The sequence below is a fragment of the Mirounga angustirostris genome, unplaced genomic scaffold (genome assembly GCF_029215605.1).
Source record: "Mirounga angustirostris isolate CCGP_5_RB_7025 unplaced genomic scaffold, mMirAng1.0.hap1 SCAF_6, whole genome shotgun sequence".
NCBI classification, from domain to species: Eukaryota; Metazoa; Chordata; class Mammalia; order Carnivora; family Phocidae; genus Mirounga; species Mirounga angustirostris.
Window position 1 is genome coordinate 27,075,980 of NW_026991714.1, and position 19,134 is coordinate 27,095,113.

General features: G+C 54.8%; 1 protein-coding gene across 3 annotated transcripts in view; it reads right to left on the minus strand.

Moving 5' to 3' along the window:
• ADORA1 (adenosine A1 receptor) overlaps window positions 1–15,861 on the minus strand; it is a 33,323-nt gene extending 17,462 nt beyond the window's left edge. The window contains exons 1-2 of one of the 3 annotated variants that reach the window (XM_045877002.3): window positions 15,651–15,861; window positions 14,391–14,788 (exon numbers count right to left, since the gene is read on the minus strand). In XM_045877002.3, the coding sequence (XP_045732958.1) occupies window positions 14,391–14,731 (341 nt within the window). In that variant the 5' untranslated portion in view covers window positions 14,732–14,788; window positions 15,651–15,861. Of the gene's footprint in view, window positions 1–14,390; window positions 14,789–15,128; window positions 15,445–15,650 lie in introns of those variants that run through there. The other 2 variants (XM_045877001.3, XM_064593978.1) reach the window with 2 other exon arrangements.
• Window positions 15,862–19,134: the final 3,273 nt, after the last annotated feature.

A 19,134-nucleotide genomic window follows, 5' to 3' on the forward strand; every position in this document is an offset into this window, starting at 1 on the left:
GGAACCACGGGTCAGAGAGCAGACTTGGGCTGGGGGTGGGGGTCACAGTAACTCCTCCGTCCCCCACATACATCCCAGTGCCAATGTAATTCCGGACAATAAAGCCATTCTCCCCTCCCATTCCAAGAACACTGCCTCACAGATAACTCTTTGCGGTAGGGATTGGAATTAGGCCCATTATATAGATGGGAAAACTGAGACCCAGAGAGGGAAGTGATTTACCCCAAATCACCCAGAATAAGTGTTGGAGTCAAGGCTCAAATACAGATCTTTTCATTCATCCATTCAGATGTTCATTCAGCCATGTGCCTGATAGCATGTTGTTCACCTTGCTGAGCCTCAGCTTCTCAGACATGGTGGCCATTGGGGCTATATCATACTACTAATGTCAAATACGGTTAGTGCCTCTTCATAAAACTGTGCATGGATTTGAATAAGAGAGTCCACTCCCTCTCCCTCCGCAGCCCCCTCCCACTTGCACTCTAAATAAATAGAGTCCATACGAAGTATTTAGCCCAGGGCCTAGCACATATTAGGTGCTCAAAGATCACTTGTTACTATTACCATTCATTCACTGATTCATTGGGCTGGTCATCGGATATCAAAAATGGGCAGAAAGCACGCTGGGCACTACGGAGACAGAGATGAATAGGTTTGGACACCCTCCCCTCAACACACACACACACACACACACACACACAAACTACTCACAGGCAAGTGAGGGAGATTACCTGCATGCAATTTGACAAGGGCAGTGTTTAAAGCCCTTGAAGAAGAACTGTGGGAACATGAAGGCAGATCAAGGAAGGCTTCCTGGAAGAGGTCTCATCTGAGCTGGGTATTAAAGAATGAGTAGCTGGGCGCCTGGGTGGCTCAGTTGGTTAAGCGACTGCTTTCAGCTCAGGTCATGATCCTGGAGTCCCTGGATCGAGTCCTGCATCGGGCTCCCTGCTCGGCAGGGAGCCTGCTTCTCCCTCGGACCCTCCCCCCTCTCATGTGCTCTCTCTCATTCTCTCTGTCTCAAATAAATAAATAAAATCTTTAAAAAAAAAAAAGAATGAGTAGGAATTAGACAAGAGAAGAGAAGAAAATAGCTTCTGGGGTGTGTGTGTGTGTGTGTGTGTGTGTGTGTGTGTGTTTAAGATGTGGTCTTACATGTTAAATCTCCTTCTTCTATCCTTCTCCACTCCAAGGACACACAGGGTAAGAAGTGACTGGCCCGGAGGCAGGGAAAGTAAGTTTTGAGCACAGGTACAAGGAGGTGTGGGGCTGAGCATCCTGGCTGGGGGAGTGACCTTGGCTTTGTGTGCCTGGGTGCTGGCCAGGCCTGTTCAGGCCTCTTGCTGCATGGCAGCTGGGAAACCGTGTCCCACCTACCAGACTGTGGGTCTGTGCCCTGGAGGACGGGACCTGTGTTGTCAGAAAACACTTGTTGACTTGAACCCGTAAGCTGTGTTCTCATGTCAAGGAGGATTAATGGTGGGGGGTGGGGCATGAGGACTAGGGGTTGGGGGGGCCACAAACAGGAAAGGGACTAGCTGGGCTGGGACTCTTGTCTGGGCCTCAGAGAGCTGGGGTGGGGGTCGGGGAGAGCAAGCAGGGTCAAATGAAAGGGCTTCCAGACCCTCCAGGATATTGTTTTTTATTTGTAAAGATAAAAATAAAAAGCTAGAACCCCTCCATACACACACACTCACACACATGCACACACCCAGGTGTGCCCGGGTGAAAGCATACGCACACCCTGCTGAGAGCCCGAAGTCACAGTGGCCTCCTGTCCCCATTACAGGTGATGGTGGCAGAGACATCGTGCCTTCATACCCCTTGCTGGCTCGCTGGCTCACTCCCAGAGTGTCAGCCCCTGGGGCCTGACGCGGCCACTCTGAATGGTGTCTCTGTCTCTCCCCAGCCCTTGCTGGGCCACTGTCATCAAGGGAGCCCTCGGAGCCCAGGACGTGGGGGGTGGGGGTTGTGTTTACTCTGCAGAGGACGAGCCAGCTTGGCAGGTGTGTCTGCGAGTCCCCAAACACACTGAATGTTCCCCCCCTCCAGAGAGCAGTTACGGGGCCGCCGGTCCCCCAGGGGAGGCCTTACTTCAGCTCCCTCAGACACCAGCCCCTCAGGACGACAAGGAAGGCTCGGGAGGGGCTGCTCACACCCTCCCCTCATAGAAACAGGAGCATGCGGACCAGAGGGAGCCAAGCTGAGGGCCACAGACCAGGATTCTCCCTGCAACTTGCCAGGGAAGCTCACCCCTCTGCACCCCTGCCCCCGTCCCCCCCTCTGATCTCTTGGGAATGTTTTAATGAAATAACCTTTCACGCTCCAGTACCTGCCTCTGCCCTCTGTGGATGAATACGAAAGATCCGACTGACTTCTTCCCAAGCCGGCCACTCCATCTGCCCCACCGAGGCCTCCTTCGTCCCTGCGAGAATTCTCTCATTCCTTCCCGGGACAGACACTGATTTAGCCACCTACTAGGCGGCAGCCAGGCATGCGTTAGGTACTGGGATACAGTGAGCAAGACAGATGGAGGGAGCCACACCCTGCTCTCACGGGGCACACAACCCATTTGACACGGACCTGAGCCCATGGGACCCCGGCGGTCACGTCACATGGAGCAGTAAAGGGAAAACGAGTCAGGGTTATTGGACACCAGGAAGAGCCCCCACTCACTGAGTGCCTACTACATGCCAGTCCTTCAACACAGCTCATCTCTGGGCCTCCTAACAACCCTTGGAAGGAAGTATTAAGAAGCCTCTTTGGCAGAAGAAGAAATGGAAGCTCAGAAAGGTTAAGTAAGCACTCCAAAGTGGCAGAACCATCGGTCTGGGGAGACTGCTCTTACCCTTCATTCCACTGATGTATCTCCATAAAGCAGGGCAAGAGAGATGCCTCCCTGAAAAGGGGATCGTTAAAAATATCTGGGATAGAGGGGCTTTTTTGCAAATAGATCTTCCCCTCTCGTGCCTGCCAGAGGATCATCGCCTGGGGAGCTCCTGCTCCAGCTGGGTGGGTGTGCATCAGAGCTCCCGGGTCTGTTGGGATATAGGCAAAGAAAAGGCCTGAGAAGCAGCTCTCGCTTTGCTGTAGTCTGGGCCCCTTCTCGGGCGGCAGACGGGACAATCGGAACCCAGTGGCCTCTGAGATCAGGCTGCACACTGCCCACAGCGAGGTCTGGCCTTCGGTGCCTGTGCCAAGCCAGCCAGCTGCCCTGCAAAGCACGAGGCAAAAGGAGGAAACTGCTTCTTTGTGGAAGGACAGACAGGGCTTCTCCAGCAGCCCAGGGCGCCAGAGACCCCGATGCGGCTCCCCATCCCTCCCCCATCCCCCCGTCCACCTGCTCTGCCCATCTGGGCGGGGCCGGAGCCCACACTGGCTCACTGCCTGGTGACTGACCGACCTCTCTGATGCACCGCTGGGGGCCCCACCATGGCTCTGGGGGGGCCGTGTTGTAGGGTGGGGGAGGGACAGCCACCACGCAGGGGATGAGCACAATGCACAGCGCCAGGCCTGGTGGGCTGCAGCAATGCGGGTGGGAAAGGAGGCTCTGAGGCTCACAGAGAGTCCGGGGAGGGTGCCACCCAAGGGACATCCCAAGGGGATATCCCTCCAAGGGAGGATGGGCAGAGACTCGGGGGCCTTAGCTATTCCAGAAGCCACTGTGTCTCGTTCGGAATGGAGCCTGGCAAGAAGGAAGAACCCCCAGCCCTGCTGTCTCCTTCTGGAAGCTTTAGGGAGCCCAAAGCTACACATCCTTATTGGTGCGGTTCCAGCCTAAGAAGCCAACGGCCTCCTAAGAAGTGAGATGGGAAGACAGTAGATGGAGCGGCTGGAGGCACCCAGGAAGCTGGCTGGATATTTGAGCGGCCCCTTCCTCACAGCTGTGTGGGGGAAGAAAGGGCCCACCTGCCAGACTCCATGAAGGGATGAAAGCTGGGGAATGAGCAAGAGAGAGAAGACCACCAGAGGACCCACTAGCACAGCACCTCCACTTGAGTATCTAGTAGGTTCTGAATCTCCCTCCAGTTTCTTCTTTCCTCACCTTCTCTCCAGAATCAGCACCACCATCTACCCAATGGCTTTAACCATAAACGTGGTGGTCACACTTGACCCCTTCTCCCGCTTTGCACACAGTCCATTACCAGTTGGTTCTAACTCTAACACACCCTAACTCTTTCCAGTTCCTTCCATCTCCACTGCCTCCTGGGCTCCCTGCCCGCCCCCACCCCCGCCTTTAGCCATGACCTCCTACAGTCTTCTCTTGCCCGTCCAACCCATTCCCCACACAGCGGGCAGGGTGACCTTTTTATATTAATGTGCTGAATACACTGAGTTTTTTCCATGTGAAACCACCCTTGCACGCATGCAATAAACCCTATTTTGTTGTGATGTATTATCCTTTTTATCTATCACTGGATTTGATTTGCTAATATTTCGTTGATGAATTCTGACCTTTTAAAAATGTAATTTAGATTATGTCATTCCCTGCTTAAAGCACTCAGAGGCTTCTTCGCGCACTTAGAATAAAATCCAAACCCTTGACTGTGAACCACAAGGCCTACAAGGCCCTACCTAAGTCCTCGGGTGCCTGTGGGTCTCCTTGGACACTGACTCGGGGTTTGGAGACGCCAGAGCCAGCCGCAGAGAAGAGCAGGATGGCTACCTTCCTTGAATTCTCCTCAAGTTATGATTGTAGCCACCTGCTCACTTATCTGTGTTCTGGCTCTCTCCCTCCACCAGTTCCAAAGCCCCAGGGACCAGGGCCCACTCCTTGACCATAACCATGATGAGACACCTAGTGCCTGGCCCAGAATCTGGCCCTTCTGGATGAACGCAGGAATGAACTCTCCACCTTCTCCCATGCCTGTGCCCATGCAGCTGAACACGGCTGGTGATAAGCCCACAACCCCGCGGCCGGAGTCTCCCTTCAGACTCATCACCGTGAACCATGAATTTCTGGCGGGCCCTTCATGCTGCCCCCAATTATACTCCACTTCCCGAGTCTAGTCCCTTCCCCACTTCCAGAGAATTATTTCACACTTGCTACTCTCCCTACCGCCTCCTCCCGCATCCTCCCTCCCAGCCGATGACCTTGCTTCTCACTTCCCGGAGAAAGCCGAAACACTCAGAAGAGAACTTCACCTCCCAGCATCCACACCCACACACTCTGACTTCCTGCCTGATAGATGACCTCCGAGCGCCTCTGAGCCAGCCCCTCTGTGTGGGTCCCAACCCTGCCGGCCGAACCAAAGCCATCACCCCCGAAATTCTCTCCTTAGATTCAACGTTAGTTTTGTACTCCCTGCTGGATGGTTAGTCATCGGTACACAAATGTACTAATGTCCCTCCAATCTTAGAAAACAACACAAAACAAAATGCCTTCTTCCCACTTCTCCTGACGGCTTCTGCCCCATTGCTTTTTTCCCTTCGTAACAAAATTCTTCAAAAGGGTAATCTATGCCAACTGCCTTCAATTCCTTCCTCTCCTCTCTTGAGCTTTCTCTAGTCAAGCTTTCTGTTCCCACCACTCCACTGACATTGCCCTTACTACATCTGGTGGCAATTCTCAGTCCTCATCCCACTGGGTCCGTGGACAGCCATCTGCAACAGCCAATCCCTCGCTTCTCCTTGACATACTTTCCAAGCTCCCCTTCCTGGGCGCCAGACTCACTCGGGGCCCTGGGTTTTCCTCCTACATCCATGCCTTCTCTTCCCTCCAACCTCTCAGTGTGCAGGCCTCAGGCCTCGTCTCTTCCCCATCTGTCCTTTCTTTCTGAAGATCTCATCAAGGCTCCTTAGGGATGTATACCCCATCGACATGCAATGGCTCTCATGTTTGTATCCCCAGCCCACATCTCTCTCCTAAACTCCATCTTTGCATATCCATCCAACAACCCGCTCAACATTGCAGAGCTATTCGACAGATAGCCCAAATGCAACGTGTCCAAATCTGAACTCCATTTCTCACAAAACCCATACCGCCCAGCAGCCTTTCCCACCTCAGATAATGCCAACTCCATCCAGCCAGTTGCTTAGGACTGAAAGTCTGGTCAGGCTTGACTCTTCTTTCTCTCACATCCCACATCCAATCCATAAGCAAATTCCTCGGCTCTTCAAAACACATCCAGAATTTTAACAAATCATCGTACATTCATGCAATGGAATTCTAGCAATGAGAAAAAAAAACCACAAGCCATCCAACAAACAAAAAAAGTCCTACTGTTTCACTCAATAACAGGGATGAATCTCAGACATAATTTTAAGCTTCAGAAGCCAGACACAAAAGAGAACATACTACTTGATTCCCTTTATAGAAGTTCAAGAACAGGCAAAATCAATCCATGGGGATGAAGGTCAGAATAGTGGTGACCTTTCAGAGGGTATGGGAGGGACACAAGGGAACCTTCTGGAGTGCTGAAAAAGTTGCAAATACTGATCGGGGTGGTGGTTACATAGATATATCTACATGCAAAAATTTATTGAGCGATATGCTTAAGACTCAAGCATTTCAATATATAAACAGTTTAGGTCAATAAAAAGTAAAATTTGAAAATGCACATCTAGAATTAACCACTTCTCACCACCAGCTCGACACCTGATTCTGATTCAGGCCACCTCCCTCTTCCCTCCTGTGATTACTGCAATAACTAACTAGACCCCTGCTTACCCCTACGGTGCATTCTCAATACAGCAGCAGAGCGAGCCTTTAAAACCTAAGTCAAATCATGTGGCTTCTTTGCTCTAAACCCTGCAATGGCTCCCATTTCCCTCAGAATAAAAGCCAATGTCCTTCCAACAACCTCCAAGCCAGTAGGTCATTATCTTTCCAGCCCAATCCCCGACCATTCTCTAGCTTTCTCACTCCACCCCAGCGGCACAGACCTCCTTGCCAGTCCCCAAACCCTTCAGGTACATTCCTTCCCTAGGACCTTTGCTCTAAGTATTTCCTCTGTGTGAAATATTCTAATATCTGCCCGGCATAGTCCCTCACCTCTAAGGTTTTGTTCAAATGGCACCTTCTCAAGGGAGCCTCCGTGACCACACCATTTAAAACTGCAACCCTTTCTCCCCACCCCCACCCTGGCATCCCCAGTCCCATTTAGCCTGTTCTTTTCCTTTTCCCACTGGCACATCCTACCTTCTAACACTCTGCGTATCAGGTATTGCGGTTATTACTCAGCAGCTGTCCTCCAACCCGCTAGAATGCAGACTCTAGGGGGATCTTTGTTTTGTTAATGAATGTATCTGTAACAATGCCTGGCACTTATGAGGCGTTCAGTAAGTATTTGTTGAATGAATGAATCAATGAACGAACTAATAGATCTATCTATATCAGGGTCCTGTGTGAGAACAAGAAAGGGTAACCAGTTGCCCTCTCTCTCTCTCTCTCTCTCTCGAAGGACAGAGAAGTTCTGGAGGCAGGCGGCAGGAAGATAGTCCCGAAGGGCCTCTCCCACATGACGTGGGCTGCAGAGAGTGGGTGTGGAGTAGGGTCCAGCTACGCCACCCAAGCACTGTAAGGTGTCAGGGGCCAGTCTCCTGACACCCCCACTCCCACCACAGGCAGGTTGGGGGTTTGTCCTCGGCCACCTTGGTCTGCAGGAATCCACAATTTCAGCAGTGGCTGAGAGCCTCCAGATGGAGGGAGAGACCAAACCAGCCTGCTCATCTTTGTATCCACAGGTGCAAGGCCTACAAAGTTCCTGGGACACGGCAGGGGCTCAAAGTCAGTTTATGAAATAGATCTGTGGAAGTCACCAACTCCTTGACCTTCTACCTCTACTCCTGCTAGGGGTTAAACTCCCAGGGTGAGGAGCAATGCAGGAGAAGGTGCCTCAGCTCCTCTTCTTTGGGCTCAGGGAAGGCCCTTGCTGCTGGTTCCACCTCCCTGCCCACCGCCAAGCTGGTATTTCCAAGGGGGCATGAATGCCAAGGCCCACCCACCCACCAGCCTCCTCTTCCTCTCCCACCATGACCCACCAGCTTCCTCTTTGTTCTACAGCAGCTGGCAGCCTCCTCTGGGCTTGAGTTAAGGAGACTGAGGCTGAAGAGGTAATTCCCGTAGCCCAAGGAACCATCCGTCCTCCTTCCTCTCTGCTCTGTACCCACCCTGCCAAATAGGGCCAACTAGAAAGTGCCACACTCTGAGCCTCTCCCCGGCGGGTTGCTCTCCTCACTGAGGGGCAAAGAAACAGGATGTCCAGGCCTCAGGGACTAGAGACTAGGTAATGAGAAGGAGGCTGGGCCAGCCCGTCCTGCCCTGCCTAGTCCAGAAGGTCAAATGGACAGAGGAGTACCAGACCCACCTCTGGGGATCTGCAGTGTCCATGGAATTGGGCAGGAGGAGTGGGGAGAGGTGCAGTAAAGAGAGAGGGGAAATATTTAACCTCATCTAAAAATCCTGACAGATGGAAGCTGTGCTGTCTACCCGAAGGCACACCCAGGGCTCGGGGCTTGGCCCTGACCGCACAAACGATGCGAATTGTGGGTACTAGTGTGGTGTTAATCGTGCTAATACAAAATCAGTAACCATCCAAACAGCCAAAAATGTAAGAATGAATCAATAAAACATGAAATTCGTTTATTCAAGAAATGTGTCCAGCATGCCTACTCTGGGCTAGGCACGGGGGATACGTACACAGATGGGTCCTGGCCCTCTTGTTGTGTAGCAAACTCGGAAAAACCACCTGGACCATAAGCAACAGGGAAGACGGAGATGCAACCTGAGTACCTAACAGAGGAGACTGGCCTGGTCCAGGTGGAGAGGGGGTCAGAGATGTCCTCCCAGAGGAGGGGCTGTTTTAGCTGAGACCTAAAAGATGAACAAAAAGACAATCCAGTATTTTACCCTCATAAAATCCTTACAAAATCATTCTTATTGACGTAGGGAAATACTTATAATACAGTAAAGTAAACAATGTGGGAGATAGAGAGCCATACATGCTCTCCACCATGTAAAAATTATATTTATATCTATATATATTTAGAGATACAGACATATATATATATATAGATACATGTGGAAAAAATGTCTGGAACACCAAAATGTTAACACTAGTTATCTGTAAGTGGTAGAATTGCTGGTGACTTTGTCATCTTTGTTCTTCCCTATATTTCTCAACATTTTCACCATGAGCATGGATAGCTTTCGTGCTCAGAAATAAATATCAAATGTCAGGGCATGGCCCCCAAGCTTCCACCCCATGACCCTTTGGTCGAGGGGTTCTCTAGAGGGCATCGTGGTCATTCCCCCTGCTTCCAAAGCAGCATTAACACCTGGGCAGCTTGCTCCTAAAGCCCTCAGAGGCCTCCCGGGAGCTGTTCCAATGAAAGCTTGGGGAAGCTTTCTTTCATCCTTGAAACTCGTCCACATTTGTCTCAACTAAAATTTCTGTTCCCCCTGCACTCAGCAGGCTCTTTAGCATAAGCCATCTGAAGGCTAGCCCTCATTCAAGCAAAGACATTTCCCTTTCCATCTCAAAGTGACATCCTCTCTTCACTGTCTCCCTGGAAGACCACCACTGATTTGCTGACTTCCCCTGCGGAGGCTGCACGCTCTGTTCTGTTCCTCGAGGAGGCGCACTTGCCAAGGGCTCCTCCTGCCCCAAACCTACATCAGAGGCTGGCGGTGGAGAGTCAGGATTGGGAGGAGGAAAGGGCTCCTAGCAGAATGACCTTGAACATGCTGGAGCCCTGGGCCCCTGTTGTTTCCCCTTCTGCAAGTGTGAGGAAGTCAAGCTTCAGGGCTCCTCTCCCCTCCCCCCCCCCCCCCACCGTGCCACTCTAGGCCTGTGACTCACCCAGCGGGGAGCTGGAGACAGACTACCACCCCTGGAAACAGATGGTACCATAGAGAACAATTGTCCTGGGACCCTGAGGCCACAGGGGGTCGCCTGCCATGGTATAAGCACTGGAGACACTTTGGTTGTCAAAAAAGACCCAGGCTCACCAGGGTGGGAAGGGCTAACTTGATTCCTAACAGCAAACATGTCCTAATCGACCAGATTTCTCCCCTGCCCCCACAGGTTGGCCTCCAACCCTTCCTGCTGGGCGCCCCCGGGTCAGCAGCCCAGTCGGGCAGGCCTCCAGCTGTGGACAGAGGCAGGCCAGCCAGGGGCTCTGCCGTCCACTGGAGTGAAGGTGAGGACTGAGGGAGGCGCCCGGCACGGTCCAGCAGAGTGCAGAGGCCATTGGCAGAGATCAGAGGAGAAAAATCACCCCACTGACAGCCTTGAGGAACGCTCTCCATAAGTCCCCCAGCTTCGTGGGGCTGATTCAAGATACGTATGTTCTCTCTGGCTAAAGACATCTGTTAGACAGGCCTGGATTCAAATCCTGTCTCTGCTCCTGACAAGATGTCTGGGCAAATCACTGCAACTCCCTGGCCCTCAGACTTCCGTTTATCTACAGAAGTGTCCGCAGAATGAGGATAGCAATACTGTCTACTAGTGAGAGCCTAGGAACACTAAATGGGATGAAGTGTGTACAAACAAACACGTAGCATTGTGCCTGGCTCAGAACTCCTAGGAATTAGAAAACACAACCCAACACAACCTTTCCAGGGTCTCGACACCACATTAGCAGGAGTCATGATAAGGAAGAACCATAGAGTTAGAGCTGAAAGGAAGCTCAGAGGCCTCAGATCTAGTCCCTTCACCTAACAGATGAGGTGGGGGGTGGGGCTCAGAGAGGCTGAAGAATTTAGCCAAGGATGCACAGCTAGGTAGTAACGGAGCAAGGCTCAAACTCAAGGTTTTCTGACTCCCAGAGACCCACCACCCTTTCAGGCCACCCCAACCTCTCTGGCCATAGACAGCTCTTGCTCAGGGCTCCTTCCCACAGAGAGGGCTTTGGTGGGGGAGCCCCCCGTTGGCACCTAGCCCCATAACCAGCCCCCTGGAGTAGGCCACAGAGTGCCACTGGAAGAAACTCAGGGTGAGGGGTGGTGGATGAATGCTGGAGATTCCTAGAAGTAGGAGCTCAGGGGAATAAGATTTGGATTACCAGGCATGTGGAGGGGCTATGCAAATAAGATACAAAACACATGTAAATGGCCACGGGTTATTGATGAATCAACAATTTGAGCTCTTTCTTTTTCTTTTCTTTTCTTTTTTTTTAATTTTTTTGTGACTGGATCATATTATGTGATGTGAAGCCTTTTTTCTCTCTTGGCTTTCTGCCAAATGGAATGAAATAAAATCTGTGGTTGGCCAACCAAACCATGCTTTGCTTGTTGAGGGGCCCAAGCTCACTCCTGTCCACCCGGCCGCCCCACAGATGTCTCACCAGCGCTCGGTCGGTAGTACTCCCCAGTGTCGACGGCATCTGCCTCCGCCTGGCTGGTCAGGGCAGCAAGCCAAGTGCAGGGGGACCTCTGGCTGAGAGATATTCCCCCAGGCCCAGCAGCCTGCTGACTCTAACTGCCCAGGGAGGATCATGCTGCCCTTCCTTCAGGGGGACCAGGCAGTAATGGGCCAGGGCCTGGAGTGGCTCAGCCCGTCGGCCCAGCCTCCAGGATCCTGGCTTTGGGAGCTAGACCCCAACGGTCTTTCTCTCCCTGAGGAGACTCCTGTCCATGGGGCAGGACCCCCCCAGGCACTGCTGGGGTGTGGCTCTAAAGGAACGGCCTAAGCTGTTGGGCAGCTGCGGTCGGATCCCTGAAGGAGAATGCAGGGAGGTCTAGTTCCCAGAAAGAAGGTTAGAGGTTAGCCATCTGAAAGGCCTGACGGAGGCTCAACGCTGTGAGCTCTGAAAACTCACCCAATTCAATTCACATTCACTGAGTGTCTGCCTTGTGCCAGACACTGAGCTAAGCATTCTGGAGAATTTGCAGAAATGGACAACATGCAGTTGCTGCTCAGGTCACTGCCCTGAACACACTGACAATCCACCAAGGAGGAAGAGACATGTACAAATATAACTTAGCAGTATTCTGAAACCTCCCTGGAAATGCACTGTGTGTGTGCGTGCACGCATGTACGTGGGGGGGGTGGGGTGTATGTGTTGCTGTAGAAGAGCATGAGTGTGCGTGGGGCGGGGCGCCAGGGCTTGCTTATTCACACCCACTTTGAGCCATATGTTAGTAATGTTCATACAGCTACACACATAAACATACCACTTCTGGCTTGCAGGTAATACCAAGTGCATTATACAGTACTAAGTGTTTTATACGTAGGAGTTTATATTCTTCCGGTCATTTTAGGAAGAAGGTACTATTATTTCTTTTAAATGATGCCTACTCATTTTATCTTATTTTATTTTATTTATTGATTGATGAGCAAGCACAAGCAAGAGAGAGGGAGAAACAGACTCCCCACTGAGCAGGGAACCTGATGTGGGGCTCGATCCCAGGACCCTGGGATCATGACTTGAGCTGAAGGCAGACGCTTGACTGACTGAGCCACCCAGGTGCCCGAAGAAGGTACTATTATTAATGTTCCTTTTTATAGATGAGGAAATTGAAGCTTCAAGAGGTGAAGAGTGGCTTTCCCAAGGTCACACAGCTAGGAACTCATAGCAAGGATTTGAACCTACGCCTGTATTCTTAGGCTCTAGGCACCCCCCTACCTTGGCCCTCAGAAGACAGCTCCCCAACACCCCCGGCTCCTGGAGGCCAGAGCAAGGAGCAACCACAGCCACGCCCTGGAAGACAGAGCCTGCAGCCCTGCCGGCTCAGCCACCCCCATTCCCACAAGGTGAGTAGGGCATGTTCTGCAGGCCTGGGACCACTGTCACATCAGGATCAGGCCTTTGGTTCACCTTGGCACCCGCTCAGCGACAGAATTTCTCGAGCAGCCCTCCTACATCTGCATATCTGAGTGAGTTTCCTAATGTGGCAACACTTTGTTATAATGGTCCGCCTCAGAGGCCCAGGCCGCTCTAATGGGCTGAGACCAGCTTCCTCTGCACGGCCCAGCCACCACTTGGGATGAACGGCAGCCGGAAGGTCCCTCTGCAGCTGCGCCTGCAGGGGGCTTCAGGGCCCCCTTCTCCGCCTCCCCCCATCCCCTGAGCGGCAGCCTTCGCCCACCTCCCCTGGGAAACGAGGTTGTGAGGGAGGTACGCAGGGCACGGAAACTGGCATGTCGGCGCCGGGACAGGGGGAGTCAGGAAGGAAGGTGGGCAGTGGAATCTAGGCTGTGCTCCCAACTGGCTTCGGGAGACCCTCTGGGTCTCTCCGAAGTTTCTCCTTTACCAGTTCCTTCTCCACCTCCCTTAGAGGATCATGGAGAGGATAGGAAAAAAATGGTGCGTGAAGAAAAGTTTGAAAAGGTAAATGTGCACAAATGCAATGCACACAGGAGAAACGTGGGCACCTAGGCCTGCCTGGGCAAGTTGCCAAGTGAGGCCAGAGGCCCCGTGTCCCAGATATGGAAGCTACTCTGGGGATGGCAGGTGCCAGGGATGGTCGGAGCTCCCCCGTAGAAAGGGAATCTACTGGTGACCAGACTCAAAGAGGGGGACAGCATGCTTCCCAAGAGTGTCCCCGCCAGGGCAGCATGGACTGGCAGTGGGCCCAGACATTCACTGGCACTTGGTGGCCCAGGCACTGCCTGGTGACGAGATTATGGCCTGGCAGGCCCCAGCGTAGACCAGACACTCGCCTGAGGACCACCACTATCAGGCCACCCACCCTGGTGCTGCCTGGACCCCGCATCAGCTCCTCTGCGGTGACTGGCAAAGCCACACACAGCTTAGCAACAGGACAGGGACTTTAAGAGCAGGCACCTTCATCTGTCCCCTCTCCTGCCTGCAACAGAGATCCCGTAAGTGGAAGTTGGGCAGAGGTCATCAGACCGCTTAGGTTCAGCGGGACAGCCGTGGAGGGTGGAGCTGGCTGCCGCAGACGCCAGAGAACACAAGAACTGAAGAGTGTGTTCAGGAAGCCTGCCCGGGACTGGCTGGAGAAGCAGCTCTCCTGCCCCTGGGAGGTCACACTCCGGACACCCTCACCCCACTCTAGCCATCTGCTCGGCCCCTTCCACATCCCCAGATGGGGGCTCGGTTTATTCCCACCCCACACTCACTGTGACCGTCTTGGTGGCCCCCTCCAGAGCCCCCACCCCAGGCTGGACAGGCAGCCTCGGCTTCCCTGGCCACGTCAGGAGAACAGCAGCGGCTTCAGCTCTAGGGTCCTGGGCACTGCCAGGTTCCCATTCGCCCAGCTACCCAGCCTCCCCCCCACCCCCGCTTCCACTGCGGCTCAGCCTGGCACTGTAGAGGCGACAGGAAGGCAGAGTGAGGACTGGGGCACAATGGCCCAGGGACTGTCTGGCTTCCATGGGGTCTTCTGCTCTACCTTTTATCCTCTCTAGATGGCCCTGGAGCCCCCCAGCATGGGGCGCAGGGTGGGGCGCAGCGGGTACCTTCAGCGGCTCTGGACTCACCGGAGGGGGATCTTGACGCGGAGGTAGCGGTCCACGGCAATTGCCAGCAGGGCCAGGATGGAGCTCTGGGTGAGGATGAGGACGGGGCAGGCGACCATGAGGCAGGTGTGGAAGTAGGTCCGCGGCCCGATGTTGATGAGGATGGCTAGTGGGATGACCAGAGCGCCCACAGCCACATCAGCCACGGCCAGCGAGACAATGAAGCAGAAGGTGGCATCCCGCAGCGCCTGGTTCACCTTCACTGCCCAGATCACCAGCACGTTCCCGGGCACAGAGACCAGGGCGATGAGCACCTCGATGCCAATGTAGGCGGCCTGGAAGGCCGAGATGGAGGGCGGCATGGCAGGCACGGGCCAGGCACATCAGCAGACGGGCGCCAAGGGTCAGGAGGCAGGCACCTGTGGTCACGGAAGCCTGCGGTGGGGAGGCCTGCCTGGCAGGGGCAGGGGGAGCCCAGGCAGCTCGGAAACCCCCGCTGCCCTTTGGAGCGGTTCCCCACTTGGCCCATCTAGTGCCTGCCCAGGCTGGCGGGGAACCCTGGCCCTTTCTCTGCCTAATCTTTGTCCCCTCCCCTTATCATTCCCAGAGGGTCCATTCAACAACTTAAAATAGCAGCGCTCACTCCTCCACTGGTTTATCAGGTGTGAGGCAGCTCCCGCGCGCGCGCGCGCACCCCACAGGGGTCCCCGTGCCTGGCTCTGCCCACCCATCCCACAGAAGAGGCTGTAGGGAGCTCACCATCCTGCCCGCTGGCCACCAGGGGGTCCCGGAGGCGGTGCCCAAAGTTCTGGGCACCTGGTGGCGCGCCGAGCTGCGGGGCGGCGCCGGCGGGGCTGGGCTCCCGGCACCGCGCACCGGCGGCTCGTGGTCCCCGGCTCCCGCCGCCGCTCTCCCAGCCCGGCCTTTCGAGCAATCACATGGTGCGGCGGAGGCTCAGCCCCAGGCGCTTTTAAAGAGGTAGCGCCCCGGTGTCGCACCTGGGACTGGGCAGGCAGGCGTGGGGCTGGGGGACGGAGCCCAGCCGCAGATCGGGGCGCGGGCTCCCCTTTGCCCGGCCGGCGCGCACATGTGCCCGGCACCACCCGCCCCAGCCACTGCGGGCGCCCGCCTCTCCGCAGCGCCCGGTCCCGCTCCAGGGACCCTGCCAGGCCAGGAACTCCCGCCCGCTCCTGCCCCAAGGGGCATCCCGGCCGCCCCTCTCAGCCCTCTCCTGCATCCCGCACTGGGGAGCCACGGCGGCGAACCGAGGCACAGACTTACCCAAGGTCACCAGAGCTGGCCGGGCTCCTAGCCGCCTGAACGGTCGTGTCCAAGCGCCCTCCCAGCTCGACGCCTTCGGCAGCCGCCCGCTCCGGGGATGCCTGCACGATCCGGGGCCAGCCTGTCGGGTCCAGGGGGACGGTCGCTGGCGGGGATTCGACTTGGGCGCCGGCGCCTCCGTCGCCCCCGGCGGGGAGCTGAGTGACAACCCGGCTCGGCACACCGGGAGGGGGCGGGGGCGGGGGCGGCGGCGGCACCCGCGGGCCCCTCCCTCCTCGCCCTCCGTCTCCTCCCCCACCCCCTCCTCTAAACAAAGGAAATGATTCTGGGTGAGAAAAGCTGGGAAAATGTGAGCTTTTCCAGGGTCTGGTGTGTGAACCCAGCCTCGGGAGTGGACAGACGGGCAGCCTCCCTGTGTTCACTGGCTCCCCTCTCAATGCGTGATGCCTGGCCTCCGGGGACCCCTGCACCCGGCGTGTCTGGGCGTCTCACCTGCAGGGCTCCAGGGTGCCCCCCTAACCCCCGCAACAGTCAGCTAGAAGCCCGGGCACACGCTCCCACCCCTCACTGCTGAAACCCTGCTCTCCCATGAAACCAGCCCCTGCATATTCTCAGGAAGCCTTCTGGAGCACATTACTTCGCAGGCTCTATCCTGAGTCATTATATTCTCTTCTCCTCTATCTTTCAGAACTGCCTGTTCGTCTATTAGCAATGTCCATTTTACAAATGAGGGCACTGGGACTCAGGGAAGTGACCTACCTTCCTAAGATGATCTCAGCCACTGTCCCCCCCCCCCCTTGTGCCCCTTTTCTTTCCTCCTCCTCCCTCTTCGTTGCACAACACCTAAGCCAAAAGGTATCCAGTCCAATCCCCTCATGTTGCAGATAAAGAAGCAGACTCGGGGAAGGAGGGGACTTCTGCGAGATCACACAGCAAATCCTAAGGGGACCAGAGTCAGAAACCAGGCGCCTGACTCCTGACACAGTGCTCTCCACACTGTGCCCCATCCTGATCCCCCCCTTGGCTGTCTCCTGCTGCACTTACAGTTTAGGCGGCCCACTGGTACCCACCGAGGACCACCGGGGGGGACAGACCCTCACCCAGAAGACTGTGCCTTGCAGAGACCCTGACCTGAGAAATCCTTGTTCGTGGATATTGGAAATGGGCCTGGGAGGGCAAAGAGAGTCAGTGCCAACCCACCAGGCCACACCCCAGTCCCTGCGGGCACTGCCCCCTGTTGAATCTCCGGATATCAAGAAAAAGGTTCTGCCCAGAGGAGGGTGAGCACACGGCCTCTGTCGAGGGGGTCTGCACTGAAGCGCAGTGGGGATGGACTGGGGCAGGAAGCCGAGCAGCTGGGAAGAAGGGGTCAGGGCAGGTTGAATCTTCCAGGGGGAGGAAGAAACCCAGCTTGGGGAAAGATCACTTCCATTTCTGCCTTCAGGGGGAGCAAGGAATCTGTGCCTCAGGCAGCAAAATTGCAGTCCTCCCCTGCAGCCCAGCTGGAGAAACAAGGAAGTGTCCACTCTCATTTTGCCTCCTTTCCCTCGGCTTCCCCTGCAGACTTCCTCAACACTCCCAATGGCATCCCGACATTCTGCTTACTCCCCATGCCACGTGAACACGCCAACCTGCGCATCGGTCCCCCTGCCTTGAGCCCTCGCCTTGGCCCATGTTTTTTGGGGTTCAAGGCTTCCTTTTGATTTTCACTCAGCCCCCTGATTTTCACTCATGGAGCTGACAGAAAAACCCCAGGAAGACCCAGGCAGGTCTGGCTTGGGGCAGAGGGCGGGGGAGAGATGATTGCATCACCCTATCTAACCTTCCAGCATCTTCAGCTCTGGAGGGCACCTGAGCCCACCCCCAATTCTTCTTACTGTGGGTGGTTGACAGGTAGTGGATACGTTTGCATAATACGTGTAGATCATTTGTTTTTCTTCAGTTCTGGGTAAAATGAACCAAAACCCTCTTCCCTTCTTTCCTCTCTCTCTCCCTCCCTCCCCTCTTCCCTCAACCTCTGCCTGTTCCCAGGGCCAGTCCTCCTGGGGGATCAGACTGGCCTGTTTGAGAACAGAGCAGGCCCAGTCAGGGTCCATCCCAGAGAGTTGTTCTGGAAAAAAACACACCACCTCCTCAGAGTCTTCTGGGCAGGAGGGAGTGGGGGTGTCCGTGGTAAACACAGTGCTCCTGGGCAGCAAAGCCATTTGGTGCCCTGAAAAGAGCACTTGATTAAGAGTCAGAAGAGCTGGAAGCAGACTTCTAGGCCTTACGCTGCCACTCACTGGATGGGTGGTCCAGGCAAATCACGTCTCCTCCCTTGGCTTCCGTTTACCCATCGGTCAACTTAGACAAATGACATCTTTCGTCCTCTCCTGCTCCAACAGCTGGGAAGTTCATTCTAAGGTGGGAAACATGGCCAAGATGGAGATCACGGGTGCTAGGCCTTTCCACCTAGAAACCTTGTGAGTCCTGGCTACCCCATCTAGGGCAGATTCCAGGACGGAGAGGGAGAGACTTTTGTGGCAGGAGAAAGGGGACATCGGAGGTCTGTAGTGGGAAAAGAACAACGTGGGAACATATAGGCAGAACAGCTGAAACGAGATATCCAGAGTTTACATTGAGCCAAAAACTCTCCGGCTTTCGAAGTATGTCCAGGACCCCCGACCAGATGACACTCCCCATGACCATCCATGCTTTGAACAGCTGTGTCTTGGTTTCCTCATCCATAAAATGGGCATAGTTGCGAGGGCGTAATGAGCTGAGTTATGGAGAAGGGCTAGCACAGATATTTTATCCACAAGGCAAGTAGGCAACCCCAGGCGGGTGGAGTAGTGTCAGCAGTAAAAGGGTAAGGGAGTGCAAAATTCTGGAATCTGCTCTGCGCAGCCAGTCATGCTAAATCCCACAAGTACCAGATTTGGGGGCCCCTATAGGTACCCAGGGAAAAGCTTCTATCTGGCATGTGGCTCTGGGGGTGAGATAATATCACAGTGAGTCTAAATACCCCAAGGGGACTACCCTTTACCCCCTTGCCCCTTTACCTCTTGGTCCTACTTCTTTCCTTCTGGAGCCTCATCCTGGGCTTCTCCAGGCCCCTCACCCCTGCAGTCTCTGTGCTGAGGGCAGGGGTGTAGGGAGAAGGCGGGGGCTGAAGTGTAGCACCCCTGAGAGACAACCTTGCATGCCCTCCTCCTAGAATTCTCAAAACTAGACAGAGAAGGGCCTGTCCAAGAAGGGAAGCCATTCCCGAGCACCCCTGCCTCAGGATACCAGCAGGGACGGGGGGTAGCAAGGCCAGTGAGGCCCCCAGAGAAGTCTGGGGGAGTGGATGAGGTTTTAAGATTTGTCTCTTACCCTTTCCAGCAGGTAGGAGCTTATTTTGGTCCCTGCAGTGTTTCTCAGCATTGTCCTGGGCAATATGTGTCCAAGGACAAGGGGGAGGAGGGCTGTGGGCAGGTTGGAGGGGAAGGATTTCTGGATGGCT